Source organism: Pangasianodon hypophthalmus, chromosome 19 (genome assembly GCF_027358585.1).
Source record: "Pangasianodon hypophthalmus isolate fPanHyp1 chromosome 19, fPanHyp1.pri, whole genome shotgun sequence".
Taxonomy (NCBI): Eukaryota; Metazoa; Chordata; class Actinopteri; order Siluriformes; family Pangasiidae; genus Pangasianodon; species Pangasianodon hypophthalmus.
In genome coordinates this window covers 13,711,340-13,725,537 of record NC_069728.1, presented here as the reverse complement: position 1 = coordinate 13,725,537, position 14,198 = coordinate 13,711,340, and the positions used below count along the sequence as shown (strand labels likewise).

Below are 14,198 nucleotides of genomic sequence, written 5' to 3'. Positions count from 1 at the left end.
TCCATGACAGGAGGGTGTGGTGCTCTGTGTTATAGTTACCACCCCAAAGTTGATTCGTTTCCACGGTGTTTTATTTTGCTTTACCCACAACAATTTGCCAACAATTTCTATTTTTAATTCAGTAATAAACAGGGCTGGTGGTTCAGTGGGTAACACTGTTGCCTTGCACCTGCAGGGTTGGGGGTTCAAACCCCACCTCCGCCCTGTGTGTATGTGGAGGTTGCATGTTCTCCCCGTGCTTCGGGGGTTTCCTCCGAGTACTCTGGTTTCCTCCTTCAGTCCCTAGGCATGCGTTGTAGGCTGACTGGCATCTCTAAATTGTCCATAGCATGTGAGTGTGTGTGTGACCCTGTGATGGGTTGGCACCCTCGCCAGGGTGTCCCCTGCCTTGTGCCCTGAGTCCCCTGGGATAGGCTCCAGGCTCCAGGCTCCCCGCAACTGTGTGTAGGATAAACAGTAAAGAAAATGGATGGATGGATGAATTCAGTAATAAACAACACATCCTGCTTTTGTAGTGTTTTTACATTTAATGATATGGAACATCCGTCTACAAGACAAGTTCCTGTTATCACTTACGTTACAGCAATTATTAAACAGTCTTTCTTTCAGGTATTATCCCTGCTGAAAAAAAACTTGAATTTGTAATGGTTTTAATAGTTATAATGGGAATTGTATTGGGTTTAATGGAAACTGTAATGGTCCCTGTGGGTCTCTACTGGTAATTTGTTGCCTTCTGTTGGTGGTATGTTACGTCTAGTGGATACCATTGAGGACCAATAATGTTAATGGTTTTAATGGTTAACTGATGGTTTGTAGTGGTATTTGTTATAACATAAGCTGAGTTATTAAGACAAAAATTCAGCTTATGTTATGAAGAAACTGGAAAGCACAAAGTTCTCAGTCCTAAAGCCTACCATGGTGGAAAACTTTCTTACTATTACAAAGCACTGACACTGGAGACTCCTTCCATAAATGCTAATAAACGACTCTGGAAGACTTCCTCATATAAAGGAGTATATAGTGTTTTTAAAAAATCTATTTATCTAGTTATTATTAGCCTTAGATCATAGCTGTAGAAGGTGCTAATCAACACCTTCTGACCAATCAGATTCAAAATTTCATATAAACCATGTGAGGAATGAGTGTAAACATCACATCCTATAACAAGGTGGTGTCTTTTTTTTTTTTTTAAGCTATTGCAAACTATTTGTTTAGGATTTTGCATTGTGATGGACACAAAAATGTTTTAAAAAGCACATATTTTAATTAATATTTTATTTAAGACTGATTAAATATACAGTTTCAGCATTTTATATGTTCTGTTTTCTTCCTCTTTAGTATTTTATTCTTCATTCTCCATTGAAGACCCTTACATGATTGCCATGGAAACAGATCACTCCATTGAGTTGTGAAATGGGGGGAACGGCGACACGTTAAAAACTCTTTCTTAAACATTTATCCAGGGTGAATGGTTTATGAAAAACAGTAAGCAACTTATTTACACCACAGGTGATATTGTACTATTTTTTATAAACAGCAATATTGTATATTTAGGGAATTGTTTTTATTGGTGGTAATGTGTGAAAGTGTGGTTCGTGCCGCAAAAATTGTGGAAGATCCCCGGAGGATGGGGAGGCGGGGGATTAGTGGGATTTGGCAACCTTGTCTCGTGTTGGTGCTTGAGGCAGCATGGAGAGAAAGTCAGCGTTTGCTTATTATCAGTCAATTAAAGAAAAGACAGCACAAACACAGGTATATATGGCTTTAAAATGGTATATAGAATGTGTAACATTATCAGAGGTGGGCTTCATGTCATTCTTTAGTTGTTAGGTAACTAATGCTAGCAGTTTGGGGTAGAGGTAGATCAATTACACACTGTGGCAAATAAGGCAAAGTAGCATAAACTACAATTAATATTAAAAGTAAATAATAATGTTGTTATTAAGGTTAGAAAGTTATGTATAAAGTGGTTTATTTTATTCCTTTTCAAACTACTACAGTACTGTGTGAGCATGCATGCTTTTATTGGACTTTTAGTGGACGATAATTGAACAATTTATCACGGTTTGCGATAGTATCGTGATATCAAACATAATCCAATCTATAAATTAACATAAAGTGTGTGAGTTTCTAATAACACAGTTTCCCACAAAGCTGGATCTTTGCATCACACATGGTAATATAGTCACAGAATTCATAAAGTCAGACATGATAGTGGATCATGAATTGATTTATTCCAGTCACTAAACAACACTGTGGCATGAGAGAGTATCAGGTGTGAGTGTTTGTACTAACTGTAGCTTTACATTCGTTTACCTGGTAATGGACGCCTAATGAAGATATTATATAGACAAAGTGATAGGATACATCTCCGCTACATCTTTCAGAGGTTCCTAAAGCAGCCATCATTTTGTGATTGACAGAATTGCTTTCTTATCCGGGGGGCACGGTGGTTTAGTGGTTAGCACGTTTACCTCCCACCTCTGAGCTTTGGGGTTTGATTCCTGCCTCCACGCTGTGTGTATGGAGTTTGCGTGTTCTTCCTGTGCTACAGGGGTTTGCTCTGGGTACACCAGCTTCCTCCCCCAGTTCAAAGACATGTGTTGTAGGCTGATTGGCGTCTCTAAATTGTCTGTAGTGTTTGTGATTGTGCCCTGTGATGGTTGGTACCCCATCCAGGGTATCCCCCGCCTTGTGGGATAGGCTCTGTGACCCTATGTAGGATAAGCAGTACAGAGGATAGATGGCAGGATGGATTTTCTCATCTGCAAGCAAAACTGACTAAATGTGCTTTAGTGTCAGCTGTCAAAAATGCTTCTCTTATCGCAGCAGGTGTAACCTGCCTGTAAAGCCTGAGATGTCTTTATGAAAGGATGTAAAAATATCAGACGATGAAGAGTTTATTTAAAAACAAAAAACAGTAGGTAATTCAGGCCGTGAATTTTCCTTTGGAAATGAAGGAGGAAAACACCAAAATCAGGACGGAAATAAAAGAATTGCGCAGCACTCAGCTCCACATAAAAATGATTCCTATCTGAATGTTACTATTGCTAGATTAAAACAAATTTTTTTTGCTGAAGTTTTTGTGATTATTTTTTTCTCAGCTGTTACTGTCTCGACTTACAGTGTATCAGCTGGCCAGCGTTGTATAAGCGTAAAAAAAATCATCATTGCATACTGTAAAAGTGCATAAAATGAGTGCAGCTGATTTTGCCAATTCACACCGCACATATTTAGGTGCAAATGTGAGTAAATACATTGCCCTGATTGTAGGTCAATTTCAATATTATTCTGTTTTTAAATATTTTTTTTTTTAGCAGCAAGTCTCAGTTTCACCAGCGAAGAAGAAGAAGAGGAAGCAGAATGGGATGGTACCTGCGGTGAGCGCTATGAAAAAGGTGAAAAAGATCCCTGCGGAGAGAAAGACAAAGCAGAAGGAAAACCACAATGAGCCTGTTGATGTATGTGACCTTGTATGAGTTTTCAGTGCTTTACATCATAGTTTAATCTCTAGGACCGTTCAGTGGGTCCAGACTTAAAATACCTCCTAACTATATATCTTTCCTGTTAGTATAAATATAGTAACTGAATTATTTATAATAGTTATTGACTGATATGCTGTAAGATAAACACCTGAGTGATTAGCTGGGACTTTAAGGAGTTTAATGACCTTGCAGGAGGAGCAGCGACCATCGAACGGGACCGATCAAGTGAACAACGACACACTTCCCACACTTCTCACTGAGCTGGCCAAAGTGGACAACAGCAGGGAGCGAGCGAACATGCTGTTTCAGTGGCTCATTCATCCTGTAACAGCCAAAACCTTCTTCAGGTACAGCTTTTGAGCCCACACAGCTTTTCCACCAGCAACGTGTCGGTGCATAAGATCAAACCTTTCTTCACTCTTCCAACATGATAAACGTTTCCGGGCCAGAAATCCTGCTGATCTGAAACCAAGAATCAGTGACCTCACTGTCTTGTTGCCAACTCAAGTTACGTACATAACCACCATTAAAAAAAGATCTGAACAGAGCACAGTGTTTTGACATTTATTAAAAATCGCTAAAATAATATTAACAATGTAGACTTAGACTACACATTCAAAATAAAACCTAAAACATGGCCCTCTTGTCTTGCACATAATTGTTTCCTATGTGCTCTGTGTGTGTGTGTGTGTGTGTGTGTGTGTATATCTAATATATATATGCATACATACATACATATATATCTATATAAAATATTTTTAACACATGAATTAATAAACTCTCACATCTGATGACGTAAAAGCTTAAAAAGACTCAGCGGTTCCCTGCACCAGCACCTTGACAGAGGAAATGGGGTAACAAAAGGACAAATGCATAATATCAAACTGATGCGTAATTCTGTCTTTTTTTTCCTCCTCTAGGGATAATTGGGAGAAGAAGCCTCTCTTGATCAGACGTCAGAATCCACACTACTATGAGGGCCTTTTCTCAACAGCAGAGTTTGACCGCATTTTGAGAAATGTAATTTATTCTTCGTAATGATCAACCTATTAATTACAACTATCACCGTATTTTCCTTACTATGCATGCAAGATTCTGTCTTGCCAATCTGGTTGGTCAGCATTTTAAACTATAACAGCATTTTATCCTTGGCAGGATTGCGTAAAGTTAGTTGTAATGCCTGTTACTAATGCTGCATGTTATGGTGTATACCTAGGCAATGTCCTCTCTAACAGAACTTGGGTACTGGCAGTATTTGGCGTGTCCACAATAATGATATGACGTATATGAATATCGCAATATATACCACAGATCTGTTGAATTCTCCAATCTGATTGGTCTGAAGGTGTTGATTAATTTTCTGTAACAGCAGCTTTGACAGTAATTCAAGGCAAATCACAGGTATACAGTGGGGTCCAAAAGTCTGAGAGCACTAGCGAAAAGGCTTCTATTTTACATTCTTTTCTAATTTAATACAACAATTTTCATTACAAATGAAATTATTGACAACAACTTGAGTAAAAATTAGAGTCTTTGAAATATTTACATGAATTTCAGAGTTTCTTAGTATTGGGTACGTCTCCCTTTTTGCTTTAATGACAGTGCACTCGAACTGGCATGGACTCCACAAGTTTGTGCAAAAACTTGTGATCCATTTTCGGGTGAAATCCATCAGAGTGTTGTCTGAACACATGCTTCAATAGACGAGATTAGGCATGAGGAAAATCTGATCTTTTGTAAAAACATGGTCAGTATCACAAATTTGCATAAATTTAAATATAAGCAAGAATCTTGAATAATTAGCAAGATATTATTGAAGATATTGAGTATTTACTTTCTTTGTTTGAAATATTTCAAAATTGTAAAACCTTCTGTTTATTTCCAATTTTAAATGAAAAAAAAAAAAAAATTCCAGATTTTCACTGAGGTCTCAGACTTTTGGACCGCACTGTATGTTAATGCACTCATTCTAACACACTATCGCTTCTACAGTAACAGCTTGTATGGAAAATGCAGCACATAATTTAACTATAACGATAAACAGATTTTCAGTAGGTATTGTTATTTAATGACAAAAAGTAGCTTGGCTGAAGCTATCTGTAAGGAAACGTTTCTTTTTAGAGGCTTCAGTGCCTTCAGCGCTTTGAGGTAAAGCTTAATTTTGTTTTTGTCTTATTATCTACAAGAGGGAAAAAAGATGCTGATGAGAGTACAGCTGTTTATAGCTGTTATAAGTGGTAATAGGAAATGATTTCCTGTTTCCTTGTTGCTCCGGCTGTGTTTCGCCAGCCCGTGGTTGATTATTCTTTTATAACCACACACCTCGTCATGTTTTATTCCTTAGATGTTGGACTGCGCCTAGGCAGATGACTGTCAGGATTTGTCAGAATCTGAAACAGTGAAGGAGAATTACTACTCTAACAGATAACCACTGTTCTGTGTGCTATCTTACAGGATGATGTCCAGTATGGAGTGAATCTGGATGTGACGAGCTACACAAATGGCAAGAGAGAGACACACAATCCTCCAGGGAGGGCTCTGCCCTATTCAGTGTGGGATTTCTATGAGGTACAAAATGGTTTGTACACAATCGCTTGACATTTAGCAGACCATTCCAAGGTTTAATATGCTTCATCTTAACTGTTAATTACTGTTTAATCACAAACCACAGTCACTGTTCTGTACATCATCATTCTGAGTAGCTTGCACGCTTCATGTTCGGTCATTACCATACCAGAACTGATTGCGTGGATTTGTGTTCGCTCTCAGAACGGCTGCTCGCTGAGGATGCTGAACCCTCAGGCCTTCTCCTCTACTGTGTGGAACGTTCTGTCCATCCTGCAGGAAAAGTTCGGCAACATGGCAGGAGCCAACGTGTAAGAGGAAACACTGATTAAGGCAAACTGTTAAGCGGGGACCAAGAATCTGACTACACTACTAGGAACTACACCAGTTTGATTTTCACTTTGCAAACACTAGCACAACTTTCTCTCAGCTGATCTTTATTATTGAGGAATCCATTATGTAAAAAACGGAGACAGATCTAGAGTTTATCTGTGTGAGAAATCCTCACGTGTGGCTGATTTCGGTCACCCTGTTCCAGTTAGTGAATAATCAGAAATGTTTGGTTTATATAATTTGAGTATAAAAATAAAACCGCTTGGTAGTGCACTCTGATGTTCTGATCTGACTGTTCCGAGAGGTGAGGCTGAATATCAGTGTTTTTTGTGTATGAAGGTACTTAACACCAGCAGGAACACAGGGATTCGCACCGCATTATGATGATATCGAAGCGTTTATTGTGCAGTTGGAAGGGAAGAAGCACTGGAGAGTGTATAACCCACGGTGAGTCACCAGTTAGTTCTCAGTTAAACATATTGGTAATGATGATATCTTTTTAGCGTTGTATACTAACATCAGCGTTCGACATCTTTCTAGGTCTGAAGATGATGTGTTATCACTTGTGTCGAGCCGTAAGTCATTTTCAGTTCATGCCGTAAAAAAAGTTTGAAGTCAGTACCGATGCAGAGATTTTACTGATTCTGATTCACATGGATCTTAAAGACACCATCGTTCTGTATTGTTCCTCGTTTCCTCCAGCTAATTTCAGTCAGTCCGAGATCGGAAAGCCCATGCTGGACGTGGTGCTGGAGCCGGGTGATTTGCTGTATTTTCCCCGCGGGTTTATTCACCAGGGCAACTGCCTCCCGGACGCCCACTCTCTGCACATCACCATCTCCTCGTACCAGAGGAGCAGCTGGGGTGATCTACTTCTGAAGGTACCTTCTGTCACATTTATCCAATAATTTTTTTTTTTAGAGTGATTTTAGAGCCTGTGTGTAAGTTTTAGCTTCTCCACTCGATCCTCAGGTGATGCCAGCAGCTTTGGAAATGGCGATGGAGGAGGATGTGGAGTTTAGAAAGGGACTTCCTCTTGATTACCTCACCTACATGGGAGTGCAGAACTCTGACAAGGTGTCGTGTTCATTTCACCCTACATTTACTCAAGCAAGCAGTGACTTCATCTCCTACAAGGGCAACAAATGGAATTAATGCCAGGTTAAAATGGTGTCATGTGTTCACTATGTGTAAGAGCAGACTATTCAACAGTTAAAGTTTGTTAGTTGTTAGTTTGTTACATCTTCAAGTTCATGACTTTTTTTGTGTGACTTCTCAAATAATTGGTTTGAGAAGTCACACAAATGTATGACATCACTAATGTACTTGTACAGTAAATTACATCTGTGGGAATGATATTTCCATTCTCCACTTGAACGGCAAGTGTGTCTTCTTTTCACACAATGTATTCAAACGTTCAATCCATCTTAATGCACCATATACTTAAATCTCTTTTATATTTTATGCAAATTAGTTAGGGCATGGTGAAGCAAGGACATGATTTATCTTTATTAACTGCATCCCACTTTAGCCTTCATGGTGTGTGTGTTTGTGTATGTGTGTGAATAGGAAGATCCACGCAGAGACAGATTTTTGTCTCACATGGAGGGTTTAATGAAGAGGTTAGCGTCCTATGCTCCGGTGGATGCTGCTGTGGATCAGAAAGCACGCGAGTTTCTGCACGACTGCCTTCCACCTGTGCTAACTCCAGGTAAGTGCAATGACCTTCTCCTCTCGTGTTAATATTAACCCTTTATTTACTAGTGCAGATTTTTTTTTTTATTTTAGCCTTTAGCATTTTTTTTTTTTTTACACCAGTGAGCTATTCCTGCCTCTTCATAATACTCTGAGATTTTATATGATATACAGAATTTTCATATTTTAATACTGTAATCTAAACCTAACTACTTAGCAGCATTAGCTCAGATGCAATATGTCCATCTCTGAACTGATTCCATGTAGAGTGACTTTCAACCACTCACAATGTGAACCTGAACAGTCTTGACCCTGCTGGCTAGTTAATAAAACTAGTTAATGTTAACAAGATGAAGGCTTAAACTAGTATTACTTTTGCTAGCTCTCCAAACATATCTGTGTGTTTAGAGAGTAGATGTTTATTTCAAAATGCTTGACAAGAATGCATGAGAAATCATTAATAACAATTTTAAATTCTGCTAATTTGTTCCCATATATTCTGATTTATTTGGAAAGAAAAAGCTTAAGTACGTGACAAATGATATCCCAAAACAATTTTTCTTTTAGCGTTACAGATATCTAGCTAGGCTTGTTTAGGGATGAAAATTTACAGTTCATGGGCCTCCATTATAAAGCTGGATACAAACAAATTTATTCGTAAATGGAGCCTCATCTGTAAAATAAACATTTGGAATGTATTACAGGTTAACTTCAGCAAAATCAAACCTGTTAAAATATGAGAGTTGAGTACAGTGTCTAACGTGATCAGTAATAGCTGTGTGTGTGTGTGTGTGTGTGTGTGTGTGTGTGTGTGTGTGTGTGTGTGTGTAGCGGAGAAAGCGAGCAGCGTGTACGGCGCTCCTGTGCGATTCGAGGATGGAGAGGCCGTGGATTTGACCACACACATGAAGGCTCAGACCAAAATAAGACTCCTCCGTGCAGGAATCGCCAGGTGTGTTCTCTTTTCATGCCAGGATTTCAGACATTAGTGATTAGTGCAGGATTTTGTCCAAGGTATAAAAGCAGTGTGTCTAGAAAAGGTATGATGTGATAAAGAGTAAAGGAAAGGTGTTTGGATTGATGCCGCTTTCAGAAAAATAGTACTACACTGTACCTTTACGTGTCGCTGGTGGTACCCTGAAGGAAATATCTTTTTTTTGTACCATTAATATGTACGTTTTACCTGGAAACGTTGGATATAGTGTACCTTTAAAATGATTTAAGATACATAATTGGACCATATTATTTAAAGGTGCACTATAGGCAGCTTTCAAGGTCAAAGATACACACTGAAGGTACCTAAGTGTACCCTTGAGAATACCAGCCCATCAACAAGGTATAATTTAGTAACCCCTTCTTTTAGAGTGTAGAAACACAATGATTTTTTTATGATTTTAGCCATTTTTCATACATTTGTTTTTAAAAAAAATCTACAAATTGTGGATGGAAGTGTACCGTTCCGCTTCTGTAATTTGAGGCCTTTCATTGCACCATGACAAATTTGGATTAAAACCTCTTCTCTATGTGCTACTGTACACAGACTGTGCAGTGACGGTGAGGCTGTTCATCTTTACTACACCACCGAGAACTCCAGAGTTTATCACAAAGAGGAGCCCAAGAGCATTGAGATAAACGCAGAGGTACGAGCTGGGAAGTGTGTAAGAGCATATAGATGCAGTGTGCTGTAGTGATGAGTAACATACCGTAAATAGTTTGTAGTGTCCTGTTTCTCAGGAAGCTTTGTGTGTAAACTACTCATTTAATCAGGTACACTTACAATATCAGGTGCTCTTTGTCCACATTCTCTCATGTAGCAGTGGAAAGGAGCCATCATGTATGAGAGGCAGAACAGTGTAGTGTACATTATTACATTACTAATATAACAAGAACACGAAATTTAGTACACAATGACTTAATTTATAGGTGGGTGATAATTGAAATTGTTCCCTGTGCTAACATTTGTTTTATTGACATTATTTTTTTTTTTTAAATCTAATTTTTTTTTTTTTTTTTGTATTTGATTAGACTGCAATAGACTTTCTCTTTGGTTGCCAGCAGCCAATCAGAGCAAGCCCGGGGGGAGTGAGAACTGAGCACAGCTAATGACTGATTTTAATACCTTTAATCAGTGGAATATACAGCATTTAGGTGTTGCTTTAGTTTTTGGACAGTTCCTAAGATGCATTGTGTACTTTCATTGCTGTGTGTTGCTTTATTCACTTTGGGCGTGTCCTCTGTAGCACACAGATGCTGTGGAGTTCCTGATCCACTCGTACCCAAAGTTTGTCACAATCTCAACTTTACCCTGTGATTCCACAGAAGACAAGGTAACACATATCCCTGATGGAAAATTATCACCCCATTTGTCCCCTCCTGCCCATTTCATGTGTCGTGATTCTGTATCTTGGTAAGATTTTAACCAAGTGCATAAACACGTGCTTAAATGCATCTCCAGACTGATATTCTGATAAGTGCTGTATTACGTCTTAATATACAAATCAGCTAAATACATTTCAAACACCAACTTCCAGTGTTGGAGATATCATCGTTTCTTTACCAATGCTGAAGCCTTGAGTATCAGCCGATACTGCTACCCATTTAATATTGTTTTCTTTAAAAACTACTAAGCTTTAAAATGTTTTTTTTTTTTTCCATTGAAGCACTTCCCAGTTGAACTCTTTTACATAAAAATCACTTTTTAAATCACACTGTAAATATAATAAAGTATAAATATAATAAAATCAGACCTAATCAGAGTGGGAAAAAAAGTAAAATTTCTTTATAGGTACACATTTCTAGTTCCAAAAGTAATTTTCTTTTCCAGTTCCAATATTTGCTGTATGCGACAGGATCCGATATTGGATATGTTTTCTCTGATCCAACATTTCTTTGGTATTGAATCTGGTCCATCTCTGTCCAGTGTTTAAAGATGGATATCATATTGTGATGTTTTGTTTCATTTTTAATCTAAAGTTTTAAAATCACTGTTTTAAATATGTGATAAATGGATATAATCCATGTGTAAACAAAGTTAGTGTTAATGTTCTTGTCCTGATCAGCAGTGTGACTGTCGTTCTGCAGGTGTCCTTGGCAGAGATGCTGTTTGCGAAAGGACTGATCCACACATCTGAACCTTTGACCACAAAGTGAAGAGTTAATCTGTTCACCGTAATTGCCCAGAACAAGTCTTTGTTTTTTCCCACTTTTCTTGGTTTTGGCAACATTGGGATCAGGATTAAAGTCATAATTGACTGTTTGATATCTACATCTTTGCAGTAAACAATTTAACTTCAGAAGGCTTTTGTGACTTGTTATTAAAATGCCTGTTCATCTGTGATGTAGAATTCTACATCAAAATATTCTCTTCTGAAATTGTGATTCAGATTTGCAAATATTTATATCCGTAACGAAAGTGTTAGACGTGACATTTGAACCAATAAAGACTTGCAAGTGTCTCACTACCAGGACAAGCTAAGAAGCAGTGAGATAGTCAGTAAAAGGTCCTTTGCAAAAACATGAATGATGTAACATGCACTTCACAGACTGTAGAGTTTCTATGGCTGTGTGGCTGACTATCATATGAAACAACTGAGATAGGAATGAAAATAAACTAGGAATGAGCATGTTAAATACAAACTGGAAAGGTATAATTCCAGTGCTTTTCCAAGGTAAGGTTCACATTTGTAAAGAATTACCCCCAATCAGCTCAGAGTGTATGTGGAGTAAACTGGTGTGTAAACAGTGTCCAATCTGAACTGATTCAGACTGAACTGAAACGCTAATGATGTCTGACAAATGGCAAGAGAAAGTAGTACAAAAACACAGTGGATTTTTTTGGTATCAGTATATTTTACATCACAAATGTTATTGAAAACTCATTTACAGCTTTGAGGATGACAGGGAGGAAATTAAGAGAGCAGGAAGTCCAATAAATAGGAGGGTGAAGATTTCACTTCCAGGTATATTCCTCACCAGGCTTCAGTTCCCTGCAATGAAAGAGCATCTTGTGGATTTAGTCAACATTTCATCGGGGTTGGCCACAGTTTTGCTCTGGCATGTAAATCTTCTCCATAAAATTGGACTGTACATTATCAATACAAGGTGTAAATTCTGATACTAGACATCTTGGCCATTTCTGTGAGCGCAATTCAACACTGCCTGTATGAAACACACCTGCTGTACAATGCGCTCTTGTTCCTGAATGCTGTCAGTTTCTGATCATTCCACCTGTCCAGGTAGATGCCGATGACAAAGCCCAGCGGGACCAGGACGTTCACCCAGTGCTCACGCACCATCCCTGCGAAGTTCACCATGATGCCTGGAACAACAGATACACTCAGTGACCACATTATATATCAGATCTCACTCAGGGGTGTTCAGCTAAAATTTGTAAAGGTTCAGTTACATAAAATTATTTGCGTAGGAAGGTCTGGATAAGCAAATGGTTAATTCATGGCTATAAATAACAACTTAAAGTGGTTATGTTTTGTTTCAGAGAAGCACTTTTTGACCAGTGCCATGGATTCTGAGCAGATTACACATTGTATGCGTCATTTGTTTGTTTAACAAGCCATGTCTCGGTTCCCCAATCAGACCATTTCATTTATTTAAAATGAAATAAATATCGTTGAAAGTCTGTGAAAACTCTCCCAATACATACTAAATGTCTCAAGCCTTGTAGCTTGTCTCGGATGCGATACCTTCGGCTAAATAATTGACATAAATGCATGTGATTAGATAAGCAGCAGCTACAGGCAGTTTATTAATTAATTTATTTATTTTCTCTGCAACAATATTTTTCTACTTAGTGTGGTCTGCTGAAATACTTTTCCGGGTCGTCAAATGGTGGACTGTGGTCCAGATGTGGACTCGGCAAATTATTTCAGCACACAGAACCTACTTGAAAAAAGCACTACAGCAGAGCCGATAACCATATGAGAGGAAAAAAAAAAAAAAAAAAAACAGCTGTAGTTCAGCAACTCTATTCGTGCATTTTGTAGGTATATAATGACTGAACTTTTTGAATGGTGGACTGTTTCTCAAGCCAGCAGCGAGACAATACACTGAGGCAGAACTACACACTACTGATAATGGTTCCCAATCCCTAACCAAAAAATATCAGGTCAGCAGTGGTCCCTTTCCGCTGACGGACAGGGTAGAGAATCTGACACATCCCTTTCCACTGATGGACGGGGTAGGGATCTGACACATCCCTTTCCACTGATGGACAGTGTAGGAATCTGACACATTGTGCAGACTAACAGATGTGCTACAGTATATGGGAAAAGTGAACTACATGATAGTGGAGTACACATACAGGGAATTCTTAACTTACTGCTTTTCCCATGCATGTATGCACACTACCCCTGTTTCACAATCTATAACTATTAACTGTAGTAAATTATTTCTTTCCACTGCATAATTGTTTACATGCATCAGCTCATTAACAAGCTCTTGCTGAGATGATGTGTGTACTAGAATAAGTAAAGCTGTAAGGTATGAGGGTATAACCCAGGAGTCAGGGTCAGCTAGCTTAGCTACTCCACTGTCTTATAGAGTAGCAATAGCGAGCAAAGGGATTCAACTTTAGCCTAAAGGAAGAAACACCAAAAGATAAAGAATAAAATACAGGAACGAAAAATAAATTCTAGTGAAACAGCCAGCAGTGACACACACACACAGGTCCAAAAAAGCTCGTTAGTTAGCAAACAACTTGGCTAATTCAGCTAAAATCCTAGATTTTCAAGTACAAATGATCTACTTTGCTCGTAAATTCAATAAACAATTATAACATCTAAAAAATACTGATAACCGAACAATTGTGCCAAGTTTATTTATTTAAACATTGCTTTTACAGTTTATTTCAACTTACGGGTTTTTAGCTTCGCTTACTGGTATCAGGCTGCTCAAGCGGAGGTCATTGGACCATACCAACTGTGTAATAGCTCTCTTGAACTATATTTATTTATTAACATTAACTTTAAGGGTCTTTGTAATGAGTCATACCAAATTAAACAAGATATTATGTTATATTATGTAATATTATAGTTTACAGTTAATTTAAACGTTGTGAAGTGATTTCGGAAATAGTACATATTTTAAAGCATCCCTAAGGAATAT

General features: G+C 38.2%; 2 protein-coding genes across 4 annotated transcripts; one reads left to right on the top strand and one right to left on the bottom strand.

The window, feature by feature from the left end:
- Positions 1-1,637: 1,637 nt before the first annotated feature.
- riox1 (ribosomal oxygenase 1) lies at positions 1,638-11,374 on the top strand. 2 transcript variants are annotated; one of them, XM_026923278.3, is made up of 15 exons: positions 1,638-1,752; positions 3,318-3,461; positions 3,678-3,832; positions 4,406-4,505; positions 5,940-6,053; positions 6,255-6,361; positions 6,723-6,830; positions 6,924-6,958; positions 7,086-7,264; positions 7,356-7,460; positions 7,953-8,094; positions 8,910-9,030; positions 9,619-9,718; positions 10,319-10,405; positions 11,160-11,374. In XM_026923278.3, the coding sequence occupies exons 1-15, from the start codon at positions 1,690-1,692 to the stop codon at positions 11,226-11,228; spliced, it is 1,629 nt and encodes a 542-aa protein (XP_026779079.3). In that variant the 5' UTR covers positions 1,638-1,689; the 3' UTR covers positions 11,229-11,374. The 2 variants fall into 2 exon arrangements, with proteins under 2 accessions (XP_026779079.3, XP_026779080.3); XM_026923279.3 differs by having other exon boundaries at positions 1,645-1,752; positions 3,321-3,461.
- Positions 11,375-11,897: 523 nt separating this feature from the next.
- On the bottom strand, positions 11,898-14,105 carry LOC113532225 (NADH dehydrogenase [ubiquinone] 1 beta subcomplex subunit 1). 2 transcript variants are annotated; one of them, XM_053242099.1, is made up of 3 exons: positions 13,971-14,055; positions 12,252-12,396; positions 11,898-12,064 (listed from the first exon to the last, which is right to left on the bottom strand). In XM_053242099.1, exons 2-3 carry the CDS (start codon positions 12,389-12,391, stop codon positions 12,028-12,030), a joined length of 177 nt encoding a protein of 58 aa, XP_053098074.1. In that variant the 5' UTR covers positions 12,392-12,396; positions 13,971-14,055; the 3' UTR covers positions 11,898-12,027. The 2 variants fall into 2 exon arrangements, with proteins under 2 accessions (XP_053098074.1, XP_026779292.1); XM_026923491.3 differs by having other exon boundaries at positions 11,899-12,064; positions 13,951-14,105.
- Between the last annotated feature and the right edge of the window lie 93 nt (positions 14,106-14,198).